Source organism: Lachnellula hyalina (assembly GCF_007821495.1).
Source record: "Lachnellula hyalina strain CBS 185.66 chromosome Unknown contig00011, whole genome shotgun sequence".
Lineage (NCBI taxonomy): Eukaryota > Fungi > Ascomycota > Leotiomycetes > Helotiales > Lachnaceae > Lachnellula > Lachnellula hyalina.
This window is the reverse complement of record NW_022157125.1, coordinates 173,931-196,080: the sequence shown is the minus strand read 5'-3', so window position 1 is coordinate 196,080 and position 22,150 is coordinate 173,931. Positions and strand designations below refer to the sequence as shown.

The 22,150-nt window shown below is 47.7% G+C and overlaps 4 protein-coding genes across 4 annotated transcripts; 1 reads left to right on the top strand and 3 right to left on the bottom strand.

Moving 5' to 3' along the window:
- Window positions 1-2,948: 2,948 nt before the first annotated feature.
- On the bottom strand, window positions 2,949-3,749 carry deoC_1 (Deoxyribose-phosphate aldolase; the record flags this gene model as incomplete). The annotated part of the gene is made up of 1 exon (XM_031147528.1): window positions 2,949-3,749. The coding sequence occupies one exon, from the start codon at window positions 3,747-3,749 to the stop codon at window positions 2,949-2,951; it is 801 nt and encodes a 266-aa protein (XP_031008831.1).
- Window positions 3,750-4,544: 795 nt separating this feature from the next.
- Window positions 4,545-5,829, top strand: ADH2_2 (alcohol dehydrogenase; the record flags this gene model as incomplete). Its single annotated transcript, XM_031147527.1, has 4 exons — window positions 4,545-4,695; window positions 4,774-5,064; window positions 5,093-5,208; window positions 5,260-5,829. The coding sequence occupies 4 exons, from the start codon at window positions 4,545-4,547 to the stop codon at window positions 5,827-5,829; spliced, it is 1,128 nt and encodes a 375-aa protein (XP_031008830.1).
- Window positions 5,830-9,393: 3,564 nt separating this feature from the next.
- YTA7 (Tat-binding-like protein) lies at window positions 9,394-14,623 on the bottom strand (the record flags this gene model as incomplete). The annotated part of the gene is made up of 3 exons (XM_031147526.1): window positions 9,394-11,217; window positions 11,265-11,537; window positions 11,585-14,623. The coding sequence occupies 3 exons, from the start codon at window positions 14,621-14,623 to the stop codon at window positions 9,394-9,396; spliced, it is 5,136 nt and encodes a 1,711-aa protein (XP_031008829.1).
- Window positions 14,624-15,755: 1,132 nt separating this feature from the next.
- Znfx1_1 (NFX1-type zinc finger-containing protein) lies at window positions 15,756-21,846 on the bottom strand (the record flags this gene model as incomplete). The annotated part of the gene is made up of 7 exons (XM_031147525.1): window positions 15,756-15,869; window positions 15,934-17,118; window positions 17,163-17,289; window positions 17,353-18,294; window positions 18,346-19,726; window positions 19,798-20,303; window positions 20,363-21,846. The coding sequence occupies 7 exons, from the start codon at window positions 21,844-21,846 to the stop codon at window positions 15,756-15,758; spliced, it is 5,739 nt and encodes a 1,912-aa protein (XP_031008865.1).
- Between the last annotated feature and the right edge of the window lie 304 nt (window positions 21,847-22,150).

Here is a 22,150-nt window from a genome sequence, read left to right as displayed (position 1 = left end):
ACATTTGTTCTGCGGCGCAATGATAGAAATATAACACCAGAAACAATTAGTAAATACATGATGTAGTCATAAAAAATCAGAAGAAGGATGCGGCGGTGGATAGTACAAGTAAGCTGGCAGTCGTCAGCCATTAGTCATCAGCCATCCTTTAACAATGCCAAGGTTGTCTTTACGTCCGTTACTCGTAAGACTTGTGGGAAATTCCTAAGGAATGGTCACCTGAGATGCTGGCTTTCATTTGAATTTAAAGTATACAGGTCTTTACAACTTAGCATGCATGAATAGACCAAATATATGAATAGCTCACTCGGATTTAAACGTTCAGGACTGCAAGGCTAAGTCAAACCCAAAGTAAGACTTCTTAGTTTAGGGGACTGATATCCACGTAAGTATTCTTAAATTCCGGAATCAATCAGGGATTAAATTCAATACTGAATCCAAGGGTGCTAATACCTCTCGGTTAGCTTTAAGAATCCTGTATCTTTCCTACTGGGTACATCGTACTTCGAATTATCCCCGAATGATACCGCCTATGGAGCCGCCAAGCGCTAAGCCTAAGTAAGGCGCTCAAAGGATCCATGCTCACGTCACATTATTTGTCGTGTTGGCCCACTCAGCCTAGCACATTATAAATTGGTGCCTCTTTTTCTATCCACCGCAATAATCGCGGTTTCAGATTCCCTGGGTAAGAGGGGCTGTGGGTTGTTTGAGTAGGAATATATCAGCCCCCAAAGCTGTCTTTGTACTTCGTTACAGGCGTGACTATTGCGCCAAGAATTCTATAGCAGGGGGGTACAGAACAGTGGTAAACGCACCAAAGCTAGGCCCCCTTGCCCTGGTCTTCTTGGTGCAATAGTTACGCCTGTAACGAAGTAAGAATCCTATTTGAAAAGGAATATGTACGAAATATAGTTACTTCCTATTATTAGTTCCAGTCCCATATCTTCTGCTTTCAGGATGCTTTAGGTTCGCACGTAATATAAGGATCGTGGCACATGCAGAGACTCTCGCCGCAAAAGTGTCATAGGATTAAGTTCTCGAAATAACCTAATATAATATCCGCTGGTTTGTATATTTTATCTACTGGCTGGTTTCTCTTTTGCTCTAGCAATATTATTATTGAGACCGCCCTCTTTCTTCTGGTTTTCTACCCCATTCTCTAGCTCTCTTTACAATGGGGAGCCTTGGCGGAATCTCGGTTGTACTTTTAATCTGGAGTCTTTTACTGGATCAAACTTTGGCTGGCTTTACTTATGATACCGATTCATGTGGATCAGATGCAGCAGTACGCGGTGCAGCATGGCTGAAAGACGTTACAACTATGGCCAGCACAGCAAGAGAGCTGCTAAATGGTGCTCTCGAGCAGAGCGCTACACCTTGGGATGGTTATAGAACTGTAACGTTAATCGAGACGTTCTTTGACATGGAAAGCGAACAAATTGGTGGATGGATGGATACAGTCGGAGGTTAGTAGATATCATACAGACCAAAAAGACGGACTGCTAATAATCATTCCAGACAATTTGGATACGATGGCCGGCATTGCTTCTGCTTCTGAGCAAATCTTCGTTGCGTGTGACGATGCCGCTTTCTATGCAGATTCAGAGGATAAGAAAACTAGAATCTTCAGTAAGTAATACAGTACTTATACATTCGCGATTATCTTAGGCTCACAACATCAAGCAAATCCTGTTACGAAGAAACAAACTAGTTATTCATCGGACGAGCTGCTTTGTGCAGACCCACACACACTAGCTAATGGACAGAAAGTCTACCAAGCTGGCTACCATACGCAAGACGACAACGTCCACTTTGTTATATTCTGCACGAAACAGCAAACTGGAAATACCCCAGAAACGCTGGACAATCTGTTTTTTACGGAGGGAAACAGGTTAGATAGGAAGAACACCTTTTCGACGAATTTTTTCCATGAACTGTGCCACGTAGCAATTAATACAAGTAAATTGACCCCCAAAACTACATCATGCCAGTTATTTATACGCTAACAAATTTATAGTGAAAGGAGACGACGCTGGTGGGGAGGGGAAAGATGGAGAGCGGTATGGATTCACGGATTCGGTTGGATTGCGGGAAACATATCCAGATAAAAATCCCGACACTTTAATGTTATTCGCACAAGCACTTCAGCTGAGTGACTGGTTTTGGGATACGGGACTTGCAGAGAGCCCTAAAACTAGATGGAATAAATTGCAAGGAACTGAGGAAGGAAAAGCAATGATCGAAAATGAGGGGCTGACGGAGCCTGCGTAGTTACTTTTTATTAAGAGCTTCTAGCATATTCATAGTTGTACGTGATTTTGTATAGATTATATCATAAACAGTGATGTGAGGGTTCTTTAATTGATAACTAATACTAATATACCTCACTTTCAAGTTCATCCGTGCTTTGCGAAGTCCGTCAATTAGAACCTCTTCTCTGTACACTTGAAGATACGTAACTCTGCTATGATAATGAAGTAAGACGGGATAATATATTATCCAATCACACCATACCTCGTGTAATCCCGAAGGACGGTAATGTGCGGTAGCATAGCCATAGTGGCTTTGTTATACGCGTATAATGTACGTAGCATATCGGATCGGTTAAAATTCCAATCCTGGATATTTACTCCGTATCCCGAGCCTTTCGAAATTCAGTCTTATTATTATTGTTGGAATATGGGGATTTCATCCCCAACTTTCTAGGTATATGACTTAGCGTAGCTTAGTACGAGTAAGCGAAAAGGTTATCACCACTTCGCTTCCCCCCATATCCAGTTAGAATGACATGCAACATCAACCAGAACCATGACCACCTTATACTAGCTAATACGAAGTGATCACACCTGTTACCTATGATACCAACAATTACTCAAATTAGGGAACTTTTTACATAACTCTCGGGACTTCAATTGCAGTTAATCAACCAAGCTAGTGATTTCTTCCTATCAATATCCTCCTCGAGCCGCTTCACTTGGCGGCAAAACCTTTACCTGTACCTTGTCCTCCCCAATTCCCCTTTTCTTCGCCTCCTCAAGAATAGCTTCTGTCGCCGTGGCCCCTACCCTCGTAACGCCTAAAGCCCTAACCCTCAGCAAGTCGTCCAGCGTCCGCACCCCACCAGCAGCCTTAATCTGCACTCCCTCCTTTGCATTTTCTCTCATCAGCTTCAGATGTGGTAAAGTGGCCCCTTTGTAATTATATGATCCATCCTGTTGCTTCACGAATCCATACCCTGTACTCGTCTTTACAAAGGCGACTCCAGCTTCATTACAGATCTCGCAGAGCTTCACAATGTCTATTTCCTTTAGGTAGTCATTCTCAAAAATGACTTTCAGAATCGCCCCCTCCGCGATGACCGCTTCGTTAATAGCCTTGATTTCCAATTCCACGTACGACCAATCCCCACCTAACGCTTTGCCGATGTTGATCACCATGTCGATTTCCTTTCCACCTGCCTGGGCAGCCTTTGTTGCTTCGAAAACTTTGACTTCCGTCGTGCTGTTGCCAGCAGGGAATCCGATGACAGGACATACAGCAACCCCAGTTCCTTTGAGTGCAGCAAGTGCTTGTGGGATAGAGTAAGGCTTTACGCAGGCGGTGGCAACTTTGTATTTTGCAGCGATTGCGAGGCCGGCTGCAATTTCGCTGTCCGTCATTGTTGGGTGCAGGAGCGAATGGTCGATCATTTTGGCCAGGTCGGAGAGCGAAACAGATATAGTGGAGGGGAATGTGATCGAGGACGCCATTTTGAGGGATATGTTCAGAAATGTATAGAGAAATCACTTTGAAGTTGATGGATGCAACGGATACTTGAACTATATCCTTTCGTGGTTTATATAAGTCTGTCGAGTAAATAACATGAACCCATATACAGGCCACAGGTCCTCAAATCAAGGAATTGATGGCATAATTTGTTTCTGGCTCCGTCGGAACCGAAAATATTCAACCCTTAATCGTGTCACCTTACCCTGTATGAGTGGCATTCTAGGTCATCTGTTGCACTTTGTTGCGTGTTGTACTCTGAATAGTGGCACTACCTCCGGTAGTGTGAGGGGAACGCTTGGACAACCATCCTATAGGGATACGAATAACACTCCGGCGGCTACATTAGTGGGGCATTTCTTAGCTCATCCGCCGGAACCGAACATTGCCTGGTCTATATGCGATCCGCCGGCGCCGGAATAGTACTCCATATACGAAATTGTTAGGACAAGGTCAAATTTGTAGCAAGAAGTGCGCTTGATTGGCTTTATATGGTCATTAATCAGGATCTTAGGTACGAATGTATGAATAACCAAGCAAAACTAGGTATACATGCTTTAGCGGAAATATGTACCACGTATGAGACTAGGAACTGTGGAGTTGTAACGATAGTTATGTGAAGGATAAATTGTGACAATCGGGTGAACTGAACATGGGGTTGGAGGTCAAGTATGTGGGGGTTTGCAAATTGTGTTGGGTTTTTATTATTGGACTTCTCATCATATTACTTTATTTCTCCAATTCAATTCCTTGCTATTTTTTGCATTCAGTCTCAAAGTATGCATCCAGTCACCATCGACGGGGAGAATCTCATCCCAGGTGGCAAGTCACAAGAATCAACTATTCCATTAACCTGCAAAGCAGGAGTCGTCTCCAACAATGGCCCTAACTACAAGTTAACCATCGAAGATGTTCAAGTCCCAACCCCTGGTATATACATACCTCCCATATCTTCCCTTTTCTTTCTGTGATCGAATTTCTCTAATCATGATTCATGACGTTTCTCAGGCCCCAACGAACTGCTGATTCGCCTCAACACTACCGGTATTTGCTACAGCGATATCCATTACATGCTCGAAGACCTAGCCTTGCCTCGAATGCGCGACTATGGCGTTCGGTCTCCAGGCCACGAAGGCGCGGGCGTTGTAGTCGCGCTTGGAGCGAACGTTACAAACTGGAAGACCGGGGATCGAGCAGGCATTAAACCAACTTGGGATACCTGTGGAAAGTGTGATCTCTGCTGGGGAGACATGGAATGCCACTGTAAAGGAGTTATACCGACGGGATTGAAGGTTCCTGGTAGATTCTCCATCCAAGCTTTTTAGAGGAACTTATCAACAGTATATCATTAGTCCCGCACGATACACATCACCTATTCCAGATGCCGTAGACGACTTCTCTGCGGGTCCTATCATGTGCAGTGGCTCGACAATGTACCGATCAGTTTGTTTCTCCATCTTTCTCTTGAGGCAGAGCCGTACTAACCTTTTGCAGCTCAAAGTCTCCGCGTTACAACCCGGCGACTTTGCAGTCTTTACAGGTGCCGGAGGCGGAGTCGGGCATATTGGAATTCAACTTGCGAATGCAATGGGCTTGCGCGTCATAGGCATCGACACTGGAGCCGAAAAGCGCGCTTTATGCCTTGCTCTAGGCTGCGAAGCGTTTATCGATTTTTCCTCGTCTGTATCTGTTATCGACGAGGTCTTTGCTTTGACACATGGACTAGGTGCGCATGGGGTGTTTGTCACGGCAACTTCGAGCAAAGCTTATGCGGATGCGCCAAAGATGTGCAGGGTTGGTGGAAAGGTAATGTGTGTAGGGATGCCACCGACGGGTACGGCGTTTGTAGGGGGCGAACCGATGGAGATGATATTGAGAGGATTAAGTGTGGTGGGGACGTTGACTGGCAGTCTCAAAGACACAAACAGCACGCTGGAATTCGCAGCAAGAGGCTTGTTAAAACCTATTGTCGAGAAGTGTGGCTTAGGTAATCTACCACAGGCAGTAGAGAAGCTGAGAGCTAGGAAAGTCGGAGGGAGGATCGTGGTTAATTTTAATGCCTAGTATTAGATAGACGTTAGATATATCAATCATTCTAGGCTTGTGATTGCATGGTATATTATTTTAAATTAACTTACACGCGTTACAAGGTGCTACCAGGAGGCGGATTGTTGGACATGCCAAGGGAATTCCACATCCAGTACAGCCCACCTGAATTGTCTCCAGAGTGATTCATTTGGTCCCATCCCGTACCCGTCATTCCTATATCCGTAGTATCGCTCATCCATGACTCCATGCCCACAAATTGCTGAGCAGAGGCTCGCTGTGCATACTCATCGCTGTAACCGTCATTAGTGTTGATATTAGGAAGAACTAAACAGATAATAATCAGCATTTCAGTCCATCCTTTCTTTTTGAGAGACCAACCTCGTTGAACATAGGCAAGACTGTCATTGAGCCTGTACAGCTGATCGTTCGTAGCTTGATCCTCAGCTTGCAGCTCAAAGCCATTCATCGATTGTCTAGGATGCATGTTCAAAGGCAATCTCAAGGTGTCTTCCACGGACATATTATGCGCTCCTTGACCTAACGTGGGCGTGCTTACCGACGGCTCCTGCCCTGTCATTGTGCGAGTGGTAGGGCGTAGCATAGCCTCTGCCTCACGAGCTAGAAGTAGCTTTATTACATCTTGAAGGACAAAACCGCTCTGCATTGAGAGTTGCGACCTTTGCCCAAAGAGGACTTGCAAGCGATAAATTTTGGTAATGTTACGCTTTGCCTCTTGCGCCCTGTTTGATAAGGGATCAGAGAGAGCACAAATCACCATGACTATTGCTGAATGAAATAGATTGATGGCGAGAAATGCCACGAGATGGCTATCGGTGGCGAGTTGAGCAAGTTGTGGGAGCTCGGTGACTTGCGAGGTCCGCACAGCTGCACTCCACCACTGCTCCGCCTGTGAAGATTCAGGATCCTGCAGCGCATGGATTGTACACCCCGAATCCGAGAGTGTCTTATCTGGCGTCTGGCCGGTTGAACGCTGGGTTTCAGAGGGACTTCCTTTAGATAGTTGATCCACTTGCTGTGCTAGCACTGGTCTGTAAAGAATGATGATGATATTGTCAAATGTAAGCTGCAGAGCGAGGGCCTGCAGCCGATGAGCTTTTGTCGCTGATGAGGTATTCCTTGGAATATCAGTATCGAAATTGCAGATTAAGTATTCGGGTAGGCGTAGTCTCCATTCCCTCAATCGATGAATGATATTTCGAGCCAGCACAGAATATTGACTACCAGCTGTATGGCCAGCAAACCTCGCCGAGCGTATTCCAAAGATTGTCTCAATCATCGGAGACGCAATCATGTACAAAGTACTTACCTCCCGCTGGTAAGTTGAGTAGCAGATTGAATTATCATCTTGGGTCGAATTACCAGTCCGGAAGGTTGGTCTCTCGTCAAATTTGGAAGGCATAGTCACATTGCAGTCCTCGTCGGTTATACTCAGGGGTTTCCCATAAGTTATTGAAGCAAATCTAGTAGCATAAGCACGTGCGTGTATCTCAACGAGGAATCTGCAGACCTATCCCAAACATATATCGTCCACCAAACTCGTTTCCTCTCCTCGATATCATTGAAGGTCCCGCGATCGGATCCTCGATGTAGACCGATGGCTTGGCTTGCTTTGATCATTGCTCCTAAGAGTGAAAGGGATAAATTTGGTCTTCCATGATAGACGTAGAAAGTTCCCAAGAGAATGCATGTCTGAATGGACGCGAGACTACTTCGGTCCATTAAGTCTAACATCTGTGATTCGACATGCTGAAATAGGGTAGACTTCCACATATCCCAGTACTCTTTAGTCTGAAGAGGCTCATCTTTGCAATTCCTCTGAGACCGGTACCAACTTGCCAGCCCCATCACAATAGAGAGGAGTATCAAGAAACCTTTCTGCGATGGACTAGCATAGCCATCCTTGATGGAGTCGAACTGAAGCCGGAACTTGGGCTCCATAATTACCAGGGAGAAAAAATGGACGGACGCAAAGTACTCTTCCAGGAGGACCACCATGATATCTAGAGCCGGGAGTTTCCAGCCTAGAATGACTTCTATTGGCTGGCGATCTCGCATGTGTGGGCTTTGGAACAAAGTCTCTGGCCCTGAGGAGCCATCTGGAATTGCAGATGTGCTATGTTGATCGATTTTATGGTCACCCAGAAGAAATATCTAGCAAAACAACCGTGGTCAGACTCACCGCGCGATTTTAATGAGGATGGTCAAATACCTTTCGTGCAATTCCCATCGTTGAATCTGCTTCTGTGTATTTGATTGCATTTCCATCATTCAACAACTGCTTGTCTGGGCCGGCTATGTCGTTATAGGGATTACGTACTTCTGCTTCTCCAGCTTTCACAGCACGCGCCCCAGTTCTGCTAGGACTATTTGTCTGAGAGCGCTGTCCGGTAGATAATTTTCGCCGCCTGCTTAATATTAGGACATTATACGGAGCAAACCGGGAAAGTATGCAAGATATTACACACTTATTAGAAAGGTGATTCGGTTTTACGACTGGAACTGATATGCATTCCGCATTACCTCGCAAGCACAGGGAGCATGGCCTGAAAGCATCGCACTGCTTATGTCTCAGCCTATTTCCTATACCCGTTCAAATTCGGCTCGCAAACTCACTCTGCTCCTATTTCGGCGACATCTCTGGCAGGCATTATTGACCCGTACCGGGAGAGCAGGGGTCGAATGCTGGCCAGCATTTAGAGGAGGCATAACATTATTGGGCCAGCCCTGCTCCTCGGGCATATTCAAGTGCCGGATTATCGAGTCTGATTATCTTATGGGAACTCATAGGACCTAAATAGTCTTACGTGTGCGGCGGGTGATTAAAATCCCATTTACGGTAGGAGAAAGTGAGCAAGTGGTGTCAGCAGCCTTAGGCCGAATTTAATATAGTGTCACGAGATAATGTCACGTGTGCAGATCACGGGATCCCCCCCCTGAATTCACATAGAGAGCCAGGAACAACTTATGAGGTGAGTTCAACCGAAGGGCTATGTCAGTACAAGATATATTAACTGGCTAGTATAATAAGGGCTTTCGGATATCAAAACTAGCACAGCACATTCTCCAACTTAACCTGACCAAACCAACAGCTCTGTTGGTTCTTAAGCTGTCATAGTATCCCTTCCTCTGCCCGCGCCTACCATAAAAACCACGGCAGATATGACGGTGCCTTTTGACTACCAGAAAAGCTTTGTCGACGGTATGGAGAAGAACGGTCGTCCGGTTCGGACTTTTGAGCTAGCTACTGGGCATTGCCCTAATCTGACTGCTACTGAAGGTGTTGTTGAAGCTGTCACGAGTATCATAAAGGGCTAATTATCAGGTCAAGACATGGTTTTTTTAAGGGAGGTCTCAGATAAGCAAGCAATGGAGAAACGGCTTCCTCTCTGATAACTGAAGTCATTCTACAATTCATTCGTCCTAGTATTAACGCCGTAAAGTACATTATTGAAAGAACGGCGAATCTACCCCTTGAACCCTCAAATACACAAGCATTGTTTCCTACCCATGCCTATCCTATCCTATCCTAACCGATCCATCGCCCTGGGACCATCATTCTTATTTGTCCCTCGCTTCATAAATCGCCGTCGTCAAAGCTCCATGTCCCCACCTCTCTGCCCCACCCTCATCGGCCTCATCACACTGACTCGGCTGACTAGCTTGCAACACCTTCTGCATCTCTTCAATATCCCTAATCGTCTCATTAAACGCATCCACCAGCGCACCAGCAACCTTATTCCGATTCCACTCCCCTCGCTGCGCCCACAACGTCTCCATTAATTCGCGATTCAACTGCTCCAGTTGCTCAATGCTACAGCCACTACTTCCGTCAACGAGTCGACGCAACAAGTCCTCGAGAAAGTATTGGTCGAGAATGGCGTCTTTCTGAGACGAGAGCTGGGAGGATGTCGGCTCGACAGGTGAGTCGTTGAGGATGTTCGCTATGCTGCCTGCGGGCTTGGATTTTGATGGTGAATCCCGAGGAACAGGAGGGTTGAAGGAAGGTATGGCAGGATTTTGGGAAGGTTGGGAGGACGAGCTTGGGGTCTGAGAATGGTACGCTTGGATAGTGCCGCGGACAAGGCCGTGAGCTTGGGAATGTGGCCATTGCTCATCGCTGCTCGGGTTGGAAGTACCCTGCTGGCTTTGGCGCGCGGATGTGCCCTGTTGTGTATCTGGCAGTTGCTGGGAGTCCGCACTAGCTTTGTCTTCACCGCTTGAGGCTTGCCCGTGACCGACACCATTGGTGGCTTGGGTGCTCCATCCATCTGATGTCTTCTTACCGGAAGTTGTCGTAGATGCATCGTTGATCAAGGCACTTGGTGAAGTACCCGGTGGGATCTCCTGGAGAGCCGAGCGCTGAGAAATCTGGGAAACTGGCGTTTGGTTGAATGGTGCACTTGTCATGCTACGAATTGCACTGGGGGGGTGCATGGCCTGTGTATTCTCATTCGTCTGTTGAGTGTGTTCGTCAGTTCCACCCATCTGAACGTCGTTGTCGCTTCGAGAAGGTACATAAGTCCCATTGGTTGCAGAGTGACCGTTGGACAAGGCGCTTGGGATGTTGATAGAAATTCCCAAGGGTGGTCGTCTACCAGGTACAGGTTCACCCAATGTGAGTGGCCCTGATTGAGAGGCAGGAATCAAACCATCGGCAGGAAGATCAGACTCGACAGTATTTCCGAGGTCGGCTTCCGCGGCCTTCCTCTTTCTGTGCCTCTCTTCCTTATCTTTCACTCTCTGCAGCTGTCGTTGATACAAAGCCTCACAATCGGCAAAGACTGGTTGCGCCTCGATACCAAGAATATCAACCTCAACGTTGGCAACAAGCTCGTTAGCTTTGAGAATTCGGTCCCTGTCGCCAACGTGCCTAGAATCTTTGGCCAGAGATCTGATATCAGCAAGGAAATCCTTCGGCCGGGCGTAAAAGCCATTTGAAAGTCGCTCCTCGATGGTTGTGGTATCCAAATTGTAATAAAACTTGCCAGTACTAGTCTCACGTAACCCTTTGACACCGTCCTTGTCCGTATCAAATTCAAACGGCCGAAATTGTGCGATGTCGGGGCGCACAAAGTCGGGATTAGACTCATCGATGAGATACTGAATTACCGGTTGCTGAATAGGAGCTTGCCTGAATTTTCTGTACTTCTTCTGAATCTGATCCATGACGGGTTGTATTTGAACTTTCAGGAAATTAAGTGTCATATGGTCTCTTGTCTTCTGGGCTTTGATCTCTTCTTTGGTAGGTGGCTTAGGAGGGGGCGGTGGCGCAATTTCTAGCACTTCAAGCTTCCGCTTCTTACGATTCAAGGGTTCTGGATATTCCTTTGGCGTTTTCTGGACATACTGAATGATGGTAGAGAAGAATTCCTCACGATGTCGCTGAGAAATGTTAGCAAGTATACAAGAATCTTGTGCGACAAGCTTACCTTAGCTGGACGATCAATAGTGAAGCGATTTTTCTTGCTGAATCCAAACAGATCTCGAAGCATATGCGGATCGACTTGGTTAGGCGGAGAATCAGTAATACCAAGCACAAGCACCGGATCGGTAGGAGGGATAGCCCTAAGCAGACCAAGAAACGTGGTAATTTGAGCATCGGTCAGAGTATGATACCAGGTATCAATACCAGGTATATAAATCACACTCGGCTTGTGTCGTTTCACCTCAGCAAATAATTGCACGATTGCAGCTTCAGGGGACTTTTAAAAATTAGTATGCATAACATTTGAAATAGAACTTGACTTACCCTCGCTGAGTCGCTGAAAATTGTAGGGAGATCGAAACTCTGCACATGAAGGCCTTCAAAGTGATTCAAGATAGCACCTCCGAGATATGCTTGTCCCATACCAGCTTCACCACCAATGAGCAGTCGTGGACGGAACACACGAGAATTTTCAAACTCCTGTTGCATTGTCTCCCGTGCAAATCCTTGATCTGCATCCGCATATTGCTCATACATAGCCTCTTGCAACGCAGTCGTCTTCTTCCTAAGTGGCACCAGTCCATCTAGGATCGATTCTACCTGTTTGAGTTGGTCGCGTAGGAGAGGCTCGACTAATTTCGGAAGAGCCGCTGCTCCTGAGGAAGTTGCTCTTTCAGAGGAAGGAATCATCTTCTTAACAGATAGCATGAAATCCTTAGCAGTGACTTTGATCTTGTCGGCGTCAACAATGAGCTTCTCGTTTGAAGAGTAAATTTGAGGGTATGTGCGCTGAATAGAATTCAAGGCAGCTTCAGTACAGAGAGCACGAAGATCGGCCCCTCCGTAGCCTTTAGTAACGTGAGCCAGAGAATCCTTGAAAGCTTCATTGAGTCCCCAGTCTTTCGTGTGAATGTTCAAGATGGATTTGCGTCCATCTATATCTGGAAGAGGGAAATAAAATTCTCGGTCAAAACGTCCGGGTCGTCGCAGAGCAGGGTCGATGTTGTCAGGTCTATTGGTAGCACCAATAACAATGACTTGTCCTCTCCCGTCCATACCATCCATCAAAGCAAGCAGCGTCGAGACGATAGATGCGTGGATTTGTTCCTGCTTGCTCGATCTGACGGGTGCAAGACCATCAATTTCATCAAAGAAAATAATACTTGGCTGCGTCTTTCTCGCTTCCTCAAACAGAAGTCGGAGTTGCCTTTCGGCCTCACCCACCCATTTGCTCAGAGCATCAGCACCCTTGCGCATGTAGAAAGTGATTTTCCGACCTCCAGAGCCAACGCTGGCAGCAAGAGCTCTTGCCAAGAGAGTTTTACCAGTACCGGGGGGACCATGGAATAACACACCACGAGGTGGAGTAACATGGAATTTCAAAAACAGCTCTGGGTAAAGAAGAGGCATCTGAACCATCTCCTTGAGCTGATCAATGTGACCTTCCAGGCCACCAATCTTGCTAAAATCGACATTCTGGTCAACACCAAGAGGATCCGCATCAGCTAACGCTTTTTGGCTCTTAACTTTCCCAAGATTGGCGGGAGTTCCAGCCATTCCTCCCATAGGCTCTGCCGGGTTTGTCTGACCGATTCCTGGGAGTAAGCCAGCAGGCGGCATTGCAGTTGTTGGGGTCATTCCTACATTGCCTCCAACAGCTGTTGGTCGCTGCATTGTCTCTTCGTCACTGCTGTCGGAATCAACACCACCTGTTGCGCCAGTTCCCCATGGGCCGCCAATTGGAGGAGCAGGACCACCGGCTCCACCAAAAGGTCCAAAGGTGGAAAATAGAGTTCGTTGCCAAGTGTGGTTGGCACCACTACGACCACCCTTTGTTCGCGAAGGGGTGGAAGCTGCTTCCTCTGCTTCATCCATGGCATAGATCTGATCCATAGGCTTGATGCTGTAATCTACCGTCTTTCGTTGGCGGCCTGGTCGCTCGTATGCAATTTGTGAAGTCTCGCGCGGCCGGGCCCTACGTCTGCGACTGCCAGCCTTCAAATCTTGTAGTTCCTCTGCAAGTTCTTCCTCATCAAGCTCATCTGCATCAGATCCATGACTTGCACCTCTCCTAGAGGTGCTCTTCGATTTTGGAGCGCCGCGTCTGCCTCTCCGTGCAGGACTGGACTCGTATTCGTCCTCCTTCGCCTTCTTTCTCGCTTCAGCATCGGAGGCTGAAAGTTCGTCTTCAGACGGTTCTTCAGGTGGCTCGAAATCACTGCTCGCATCTGCACCACTCTTTTGTTGCTTGGATTTTGAGCCCCGGGTCAGTCGACGAGATCCACCAGCTGCTTGTGCTGCCGCTGGGTCTTCCACATCCTCAGGAGGCAGATCGGAAACAATAAGACCTGCCCTTGATCCTCTGGTACGTCGCCCGGTGATAGGGATATCATCATCCTCGTCTTCATCACCAGCTACGACTTGAGCTCCGCCCTCATCGGCAACATCCTCTACCTCGCCAGGAGCATCTGGCTGTTCAACCTCTGCCTCAGCATCTGCCTCGGGCTCGTCTTGATCATCCGTGCCCGCAATTTCCGTCGCCATTGTCACGTCTCCAGTATCTTCATCTTGTTCATCTTGTTCATGGGAGCCAGACTCGTGTAATTCTTCCTTTATTGTAGAGGCAGCAGGTGCTTTCAACCCCTTGGAGCCACGGCTTTTGCGCCCACCGATCGGTTCTGGAGAGTGACCAGGTCGCAGGACATGGTGTCCACTTTCTGACAGCGCGATTGGTTCTTCACCAATAGCTTCTGATGTAGCCCTTGTTGAGCGTCTTCCAATACCAGCAGATGCAGGTTCTGCCGTACTTCCTCTTCGACGAAGAGAGCGGGCTGCGCTGCCAGCTCGAGTTGCTCGAGTCGTATGGGGTGTGTTGATCTTGAGCTTCACGATCTTGCTCCGTTTTGGTCGCCCTCCACCAGTTTGCACGTCCTCCTCTTCGTCATCTTCCAAATCATCGGGAGTAGCGCGCCATCGCTTGCTCTGCTTTCGTTTCTTCGGTTGATCGTCCTCGGAGTCCTCTATGTCACCCGCAATATCGGCATCACTCTCGCTATTCTCTTCGTAATTGACGCTCTTCTTTGCCGCTTTTCGCACAGCCCGGCCTGTATGTTGGTTCATCTCGATGTCTTCGGACTCTTGTTCGGGTTCGGAGATTGAAAGATCGTCCAGGCTGTCGTCAACGTCGTCGTCTGAGATGTCACTGCCGCGGTATTTGGTCTTTTTTCTTGGGGCGCCAGAAGGTCTCTTTGTACGCGATTTTCTCGAGGGCTTGCGCGGCGCGCTTGAAGTCGGATCGAAATCGGTATCATTCGAATCAGATTTGTTGGGATCGAATGTGTCAAGTTTGCGCTTCACAGGCATTTTGGGGCGGTGAACTGCGGAAGATGGTTGTCGGAGAGCGTTTGTTCAAGCGTCGCGTTCAAGCGAGGATGCTCAACACCGTAATGACCCGAGTCGGGGTGCACATTTGTGTATTGAAAAGAATGCAAATGAATAGAAAAGGGGACTGGTAATTGTATAAGGCGTAAAACTGAGTGATGGATTCCAATGGAGATGGGGATGAAAATAAAATACCTGTCAACGGGTTGATGGGGGCGGGTCGCGTTTACCTTATTACCTAAGCGTGCCTCCTTCTCCTTCCTTTTTTTAGCCCGCACCTAATTTTAGCGCCGAAACTTGGAACATCGCACCGCCCATTTCTTCCGACACCGTCAACCACAAGGAAAAGAATTGAATTGAAAGCAACTTGCCGCGTCTAGACAACTTCGTCTAGCTGCATCAAACGTCTAAAGAGATAGCTCTCGACCTCAAGGAAGCACTTGCGACGTCATTCTAGGTCTTTTGACCGACTTGGCCGGGACCTGTCTGAGGGGTCTCAGGATGGAAAAAGATGATGTTTCTGATCAAGTCTTTGATGTCGCTGTCGATACTAGATAAATGCGGCTCAACCTTATTTCTGCCCTATCCTATTCCTGATTTGGCGTTTTGCGGGGAAGCGTGACCTTTGTCTTGTCACGTGACTGTTATAATAAACATGATATCCTTCCACTTTTTGTCTTTTCTATTTAGCTTAGTCTATGAAATCCGCTTCCAATCTATTTAATAGCCTTCTCTCGGACGCATCTCTTGCATATAATATATGCTGTCGGTTTTTACGCCTAATATCTACCGCCACCTCATTATCTCTAGGGAGCCAGAGACGGTCGTAAAATGACCTTTCACATCTCACTTTTTAGGCCAAGGAAAGTACTATACATATGAGAGAGTCAAAGTGTACTCGTATTGTCCCTTCATTTATCTTCTATCAATCAAATAAGCAAGACGGCCAATAACCTGTTTACAGCCCCTTTTGCCTACTATACTACAAGCTCGAAACCCCCCTCAAGAGCCGCTACATTGCAAAGCTCGGTAAGGTACAGCCAACTTAAGCCTTAAGCTCAGCAAGATATTCCCCATCCATCCATTCATTCATTCATTCATAAACACTCAATCATCAGGAAGCATATTCCGCACCACTAACGGCTGTTTCCTCCACCCCGACAATCCGCGCACCACATTCCGGGCACGTAGCCAGGTGTACGATAGGCGTGCACTCAATGAGTGTGAACTAATCGGTGTCAGTTTAGTTTTGCTTTGGTCACCTGGAATAAAGTAGACCATGGTGAACGTACCGGATGCCCCTTCTCACATGTATAAAACTCCCCCTCCCACACACACCCCGGGCCCCCATACCCACCAGCAGCGATTTCCTCCGGCGCCACATCCTCGAACCAAGGCTTGCGCAACAACATTTGAACTTGCCGAACCATAGCTTTCAACCCGTCCGCATCCCGAAACGGGAAGTTATCGCAGAGCCAACCCGCACTCTTCAGATAATCATCAGCTTCAACCAAAAGCGTAGTAGATGAAACGAGATCAATGTCCTTGGCGTGGCAGAAAGCTTCATAAGCTCGAGCAATCTTAGCGAAATAAAGCATTGCCTCAACAGCCATGCGCATCAGCATGGCAGGGAAGCAATCGTTGATGAACATGCGCGCCATTTCGAAGAAGGGGACGCAGAAGGCTTCGGGAGAGCCACCGGGGGTCTTGATTGGGGTGGTAAGGCCGGCGTCTCGTAAGATACGGGAAACGTACAGAGAGTCTGCGAGGATGACATATTTTGCTTTGATCTCAGCACCTCTGCGACCGAGAGTCATGCGTGCGTCGCGGGCTGAGGGTGGAGGGGGTGGAGTGGCTGCGTCTAATAACCTACCATCAACGCTTCGGCAACAAGCTGTGATTGCCGCATTCAAGATTTGAGTTGCCCTGTAGGACTCCCCGAGACTCTTGCTGGCTTTGGTGACAACTATAAGAACTCGAGTTGAAGATTCGAAGCACATTTGGAGTAACTTCTCAAGTTCAGTCTTCAATGGTGGCGGAAGCTCTTCATTGCGGTGTCCTTCAAGTCTGCCCACAACAATCTCTCTCGTGCGCTTGAGATTCTGTTCCAGCTTTGCAGTCTGCACCTCCATGTCTTGAAGCTTAACATTGCCGTCACTCAAGAGTTGGCTCGACATCTGATCATTGATTGCCCGGCTGATGACACGGTTGTAGCGATTCACCACATGTTGGCGGATTGGCTGCTTGCATTGTGGACAGCAAGGAATGGCAGTGGCAAAGTTCGAGAAGTCCTTTAGGCCGACAAACTCTCCAGAAGCGTTGATATCGTATACATCGGACATTCCCACCCGGCTATCGAGACTCTCGACAGTGAAGAAATGTCCACAGCCCAAGACGATAACAGGAGACTGGTCCAAATCTACATCACAATACTTCTTGAACTCGGCGATGTCCACTTCTGCATCCTGCTTCCCATCCTTGCAGCACACCTGGCAATATTCCGTAGGACACTCTTCCCCACATACGCCCGGGCAGCGATGTCGGCATCGAAGTGGTTTGGAGCATCGCTCGTTGCAAGGTAAACGCGAACATGGGGCTCCGCAAGGCATAGGGCAACCCCCCTTGTGTTTGCAAAACCATTTGCATTTCTTAGTACACGGGACACATGGCTTATTGCATTTCAAGAGGCATGAGGTATGGCCACAGCTCACCTATTCAAAGTTAGCTTCTCTCTATCATGAAATGAGTTGGATATTACCTGGCATGTGTTGAGGCAAGGACCACAATCCGAATCACCATGGCAGCGGCTCAAACATTTGTGATTGCAAGTTGGGAAAGCCCGATCACAAAATTTGGAGCAGACCCTATGCTTGACGACAATATCGCCATCATCCCCCTTTCGCTTGCATGTTCCGCACGTTCCGGGACATTTATCACCACAAGGCAATACCTCATCGCAAGGCTGGACACACTTGAAAATGTCAAAGTCGATCTTCTCGGAACACTTTCTATCCACCCCGTGGCCACATATCGGGATATTCTCGGAAACAACTGCCTTACATGGAACTTCTCCAAGCAAGACAAGGTTGGTCTTGAAGCAAGGAATTCCATGATTCAGATGCCCACATGAAAACTCGACATCGTCTACTTTGACCTTACAATCACCGCATTTCTCACCGCAGGTCTTGTTGCACAGGTGGCCGCATGCATCGTGAGTACGCTCACAATCCTCTGCACAGGAGAAAGAGAGGTGCATAGCTTCAGAATGACAACGAGCTTGACACAGATGATCACAGTCAGAGAGATTCCTGCCACAATGTAGTCGACAACCACCCTCGGGGCTGACTCTCGCAAAGTCGTCTGGGGTGGATGCTTCAAGGGTCGTATCCATGTGGCGTGGACAACAGAGACCGAACGATCTTCCAATGGATCCTTTCTCTTGAAGCAGGTCGATGACTCGATTCCACATTGGAGCATTGGACATCGTTTCAGCGTTGCCGATGAGGTAAAGGCCATGTTGAGCACGGCTCAGCAGCACATTGATGCGATTTTTAGTCTTCAAGAACCCGGGATCCTTTCTCTTATTGCTTCGAACCAAAGAGACGATTATGACTTTAGCTTCTTCTCCTTGAAAATTGTCAACTGTCGCCAATCTAAACTTCAGTTAATACAATCTTATCACACAAGGGTCGAATTTGACTTACCTTAGAAGTTGACTCATCTGCTTCTTCTGTAGGGGCTTCTTTCGATTAGCTAAGTTTGAAAATTCATTCAGCTCGCCATCTAGCAACCCATCTTTTTCGAGGGAATCCTCATCTAGATCACTAAGAACAACTTCAAATTCCTTCCTGAATTTGGAGCGCAACTTCTGAAGTTGTCCGGTGTAGGGAGTCAAGACAGCAATATCATCACTTTTGTATGCGCCTTGTCGAATGATGTGTCTTAAGAGGGCGTGAATCATATCGATCTCCCATTCATTACTGCGGGACTTGACCTGCGAGTCTTCTCGGATGTCATCCTCGAGATTCTCATGGTCCAACCAATATACATTCTGCCGAAGCCCTACAACGCGTGGGAGGTTCTTTGTAGACTTATCATCGATAAGCTTCGGATAGAGTGTCTCTCGGATGAGCCTTGATACGCCGGGACGCATTCGTCGCTGCACATTGAGTTGTGCGACAGGAAACGGCTTTCTGTCCTTTTCTCCCACCGAAAGCCGCTCAAATTGGCTGCGATCGAGCTGGTAGAGTGCTCCTTGTGCACTTTCTAACGACAGGTTGAAATTGATGATCTTGGGTCGAAGTTGCTGGTGGTCTCCAATGGAGATGACATGCTCAACGCTCGGGATCAAGGCAGAAAGCATATGGGGCTCCATAATCTCTCCAGCCTCTTCACAGATGATGACCTTGCAGCTAACATGACGAAGAGTAGAAATCCTACCTGCCAAACCCGTGGTTGTAACGCCAATAACCTGAGCCGCTTGTAGAACACGTCTGTCAACTTCCTCATAAATGTTGGTGATGTTTTGGCGAAACACCCGTGCCTCCTTTAGGGACTCAAAGAGGTCATCTGTGATATTTCTCCGAATATTGGACATCCAGAAAGCAATGAGGCGGTGTCTTTCCACAGCAAACAATTTGTGTACATTCTTCTCCGCATGGGCAATAATCAACTCAACGTCAAGCTCACCAGTGTTCGCAGTGAAGTTTGGACCTGAGTCCCGCCATCTTGAAAAAGGATCTCGTCCTACAAATTGGAAGCCATCCTCATCGACTTGCGAGAATTGAAGGTGAATCAGTGGGTACTCTTCGGCCAAATATTCTTCGACGGCGGCCCAAGTAGGCTCCACGCACACACGAAGTGCTTTGCAGAGCTTATCAATTGGATCCACGCCCTCTTCTAGACTTCTCTTGTTGGTGAATATACCATAGCCCTCACTCTTGGTCCTAGGTTCATCTTGGGAGACTACTTTCAAGTTTTTTCCCTTCAGGACGTCTGAGTTGCTTCTGCTACCTAGGCGGACAATTTTTTCTACTCCCATCTGGACGAGATGCTCGAGAAACTGATCTAAACTGTGGTTCGTATCTGCGGAAGGGTTATCATGTGTACTAAGTATATCCTGTGAGACATTTGAGATAGGAAGTGAAGTTACTCACATGTAACCACAAGTATCGGACCAAGGTCTGCTTCCTCAGCACAGCCCAGAAGAACTTTCATGAAAGCGATACCAAGGTAAGACTTTCCAGTACCTGGAGGACCTTGAATGAAAGCAAACTCTCTGGTGAGACCAGCAACGAGTGCCTCACATTGGCCACGATCCAACTCAGTCCGTCCCTCGATTTTATCGATAATGTCTGGGTCATTGTAAGACATTGTTGCGTCGATTGATAATTCGCCATTCGGATCTATAAGCAATGGTTTCAAGGGAAACCGGAAGCCTTTGCTTTGAGCGTAAAGAGGAGGCGGGATATTCAAGGGCCCTGGGGTGGTGGCTTGTTCCGGCAGGATCCAATCCCGAAATGGCAATCGGCTCTGACGTTGCATATCCTGGAGGTTCTCAAGAACTGGAATGAAAGTCCCAGGGATAACTCCATGGAGTTCGACCAGAAGTCCCCTCGTTTGCTCGCATCTCAGTTGTGTCATCAACTCAAAGTCCATTTGACTACGAGTTGCTAGACTAACATGGATCGTCGCATTTTCCGAGTCAGATACTAGTCCCACCTTCCCACGGTCTTAGACAACTCCTTTTCCGTAACCACAAAGAATAAGAGCGATGTCTTGGTACCATTGAAAGAGATATAGCAGAGCAGATTACCGGGATTAAGGCGCCTGCTTTCGTTCCACCATCTGTGCCTATCAACAGCAGTTGAAGGTCGAAGCGGTTGCGGTTGAGTGAAGGTCAAGAAAGCTTCAAGATCTCTCCGAGGATGTAATCTAATATCGCTGACATGGGCATTGCGAAAAATGTAAGAAGATCGGATATCCCCTATGATGATTTTCGGGGAATTCATGAGAGCTGGGTTCTTCTCGACGGCTAACATAAACCCGCCAATGTGATCCTTCAAAGCGCCAAAGATATCGTGACGGTAGAGGCGGAAGTTGGTATCAATATGTCGTTGAACAGTATCTGATAAGTGGTGTGGCTGATCTCTGTCGGTAGATGGAAGATACTCCTTGCGCTCACTCTTGATTTCGTTTTCCGTAGGGAGAATCTGGATATCTGCAATATCATCCATGTCGTTTTCATGACGTCCACCAGGGAGTTCAATCTCTCGTGGAAATGTTGAAGTGATCACAGTGGTAGAGACGCCGTTGACTTTAGGTCCCTCATTGTGGAGTAGCCCACGCACCCTAGCAATCATGCCACGGACTTCAGTCAACACGCTATTGGTTCTGAAGGCAACCGTTGGATGCTGTGTAGACAAAGCACGGGAGAACTCCTCAAAATCTCCAACGAGAGCTGGAAGATCATCATGAAAGATGGCGCGTTGTTCTCTCCGAAGGATTTCTCGAAGTGAAATAGTTGCCCCAGTGAATGTTTCAAGAGCTGCAGGCGATGCTTGCATGTCGTCCGTGGGCAAGTTGTTCAGGCTACCAAGAAGAGTTCGAAGAAATGGGATTGCGCGTGATCCATTGCTGCCGCTAATGAAGTTGAAAATAGCCCCGACCGAAGTGTCAACGGCAAGACAATTAAGGAGATCTTTGTGGCTTATGACGAGGAGGAATGGTCGTACGAGGCTGACAAATGTCGCTGCTCCATTATCATGAGTGATCATTCCGAGGACGGTTTGCATATGCTGACGGCCAAAGAGATCTTGGTGGTCAAGATCCTTAGCAAGCTCCTGCTTGCAATTGCGGTCGTCGGCATCGAGTATCTTGAGTGCCCCTGTCCAAAGTGACTCGATCATCCCAATATCATTGGCAATTGGTGCTCTCTTGAGGAACCTCTTCCACGCGTTGTACTTGCCTCGTGCGGCTTGACGGGCTGCTTCTTGCTCTACGGTGATCTCGGGCTTCTTGCGCGGTTGCTCACGAGCAATCCGACCCTCAGCGTCTCCAGGAAGGGCGTGAGAGTAGGGACAAGCTTCGCCTCTGGGGCAGCCGCGAGGAGAGTCAAAGAAGTCGCAGACACCATTCATGCGTGGTCTCTCGCCTCCACCTCCAGGAGGTCCCGCCTCATTCCTCCACGAGAATTTATGAGACATTGTTGTGACGTTAGAAGAGTACGACAGTAAGGGGTATGGGAGAGGAAGACTCGAGAAGAGTCGAGAACTTGCTGAGTTGAACAGAGCAAATAGTGCTCCTTGTTGTAGGTCGCAGTAGAAGTACAAGTAGAAGAGAAAGAAAGACGTGTTCAGCTAGCGGTCGACAGATCGAAGTTGAAGTTGAGGAAGGTAAACAGACAGAATCCGTAAGCGAGAAGAGAAGGGTGGAACCGTCTTAAAGGTGAATGTGATCAGACTAGAGCAACTCTATGAGGTAAGTGGTAAGAAAGGCCGATGCCGCCGG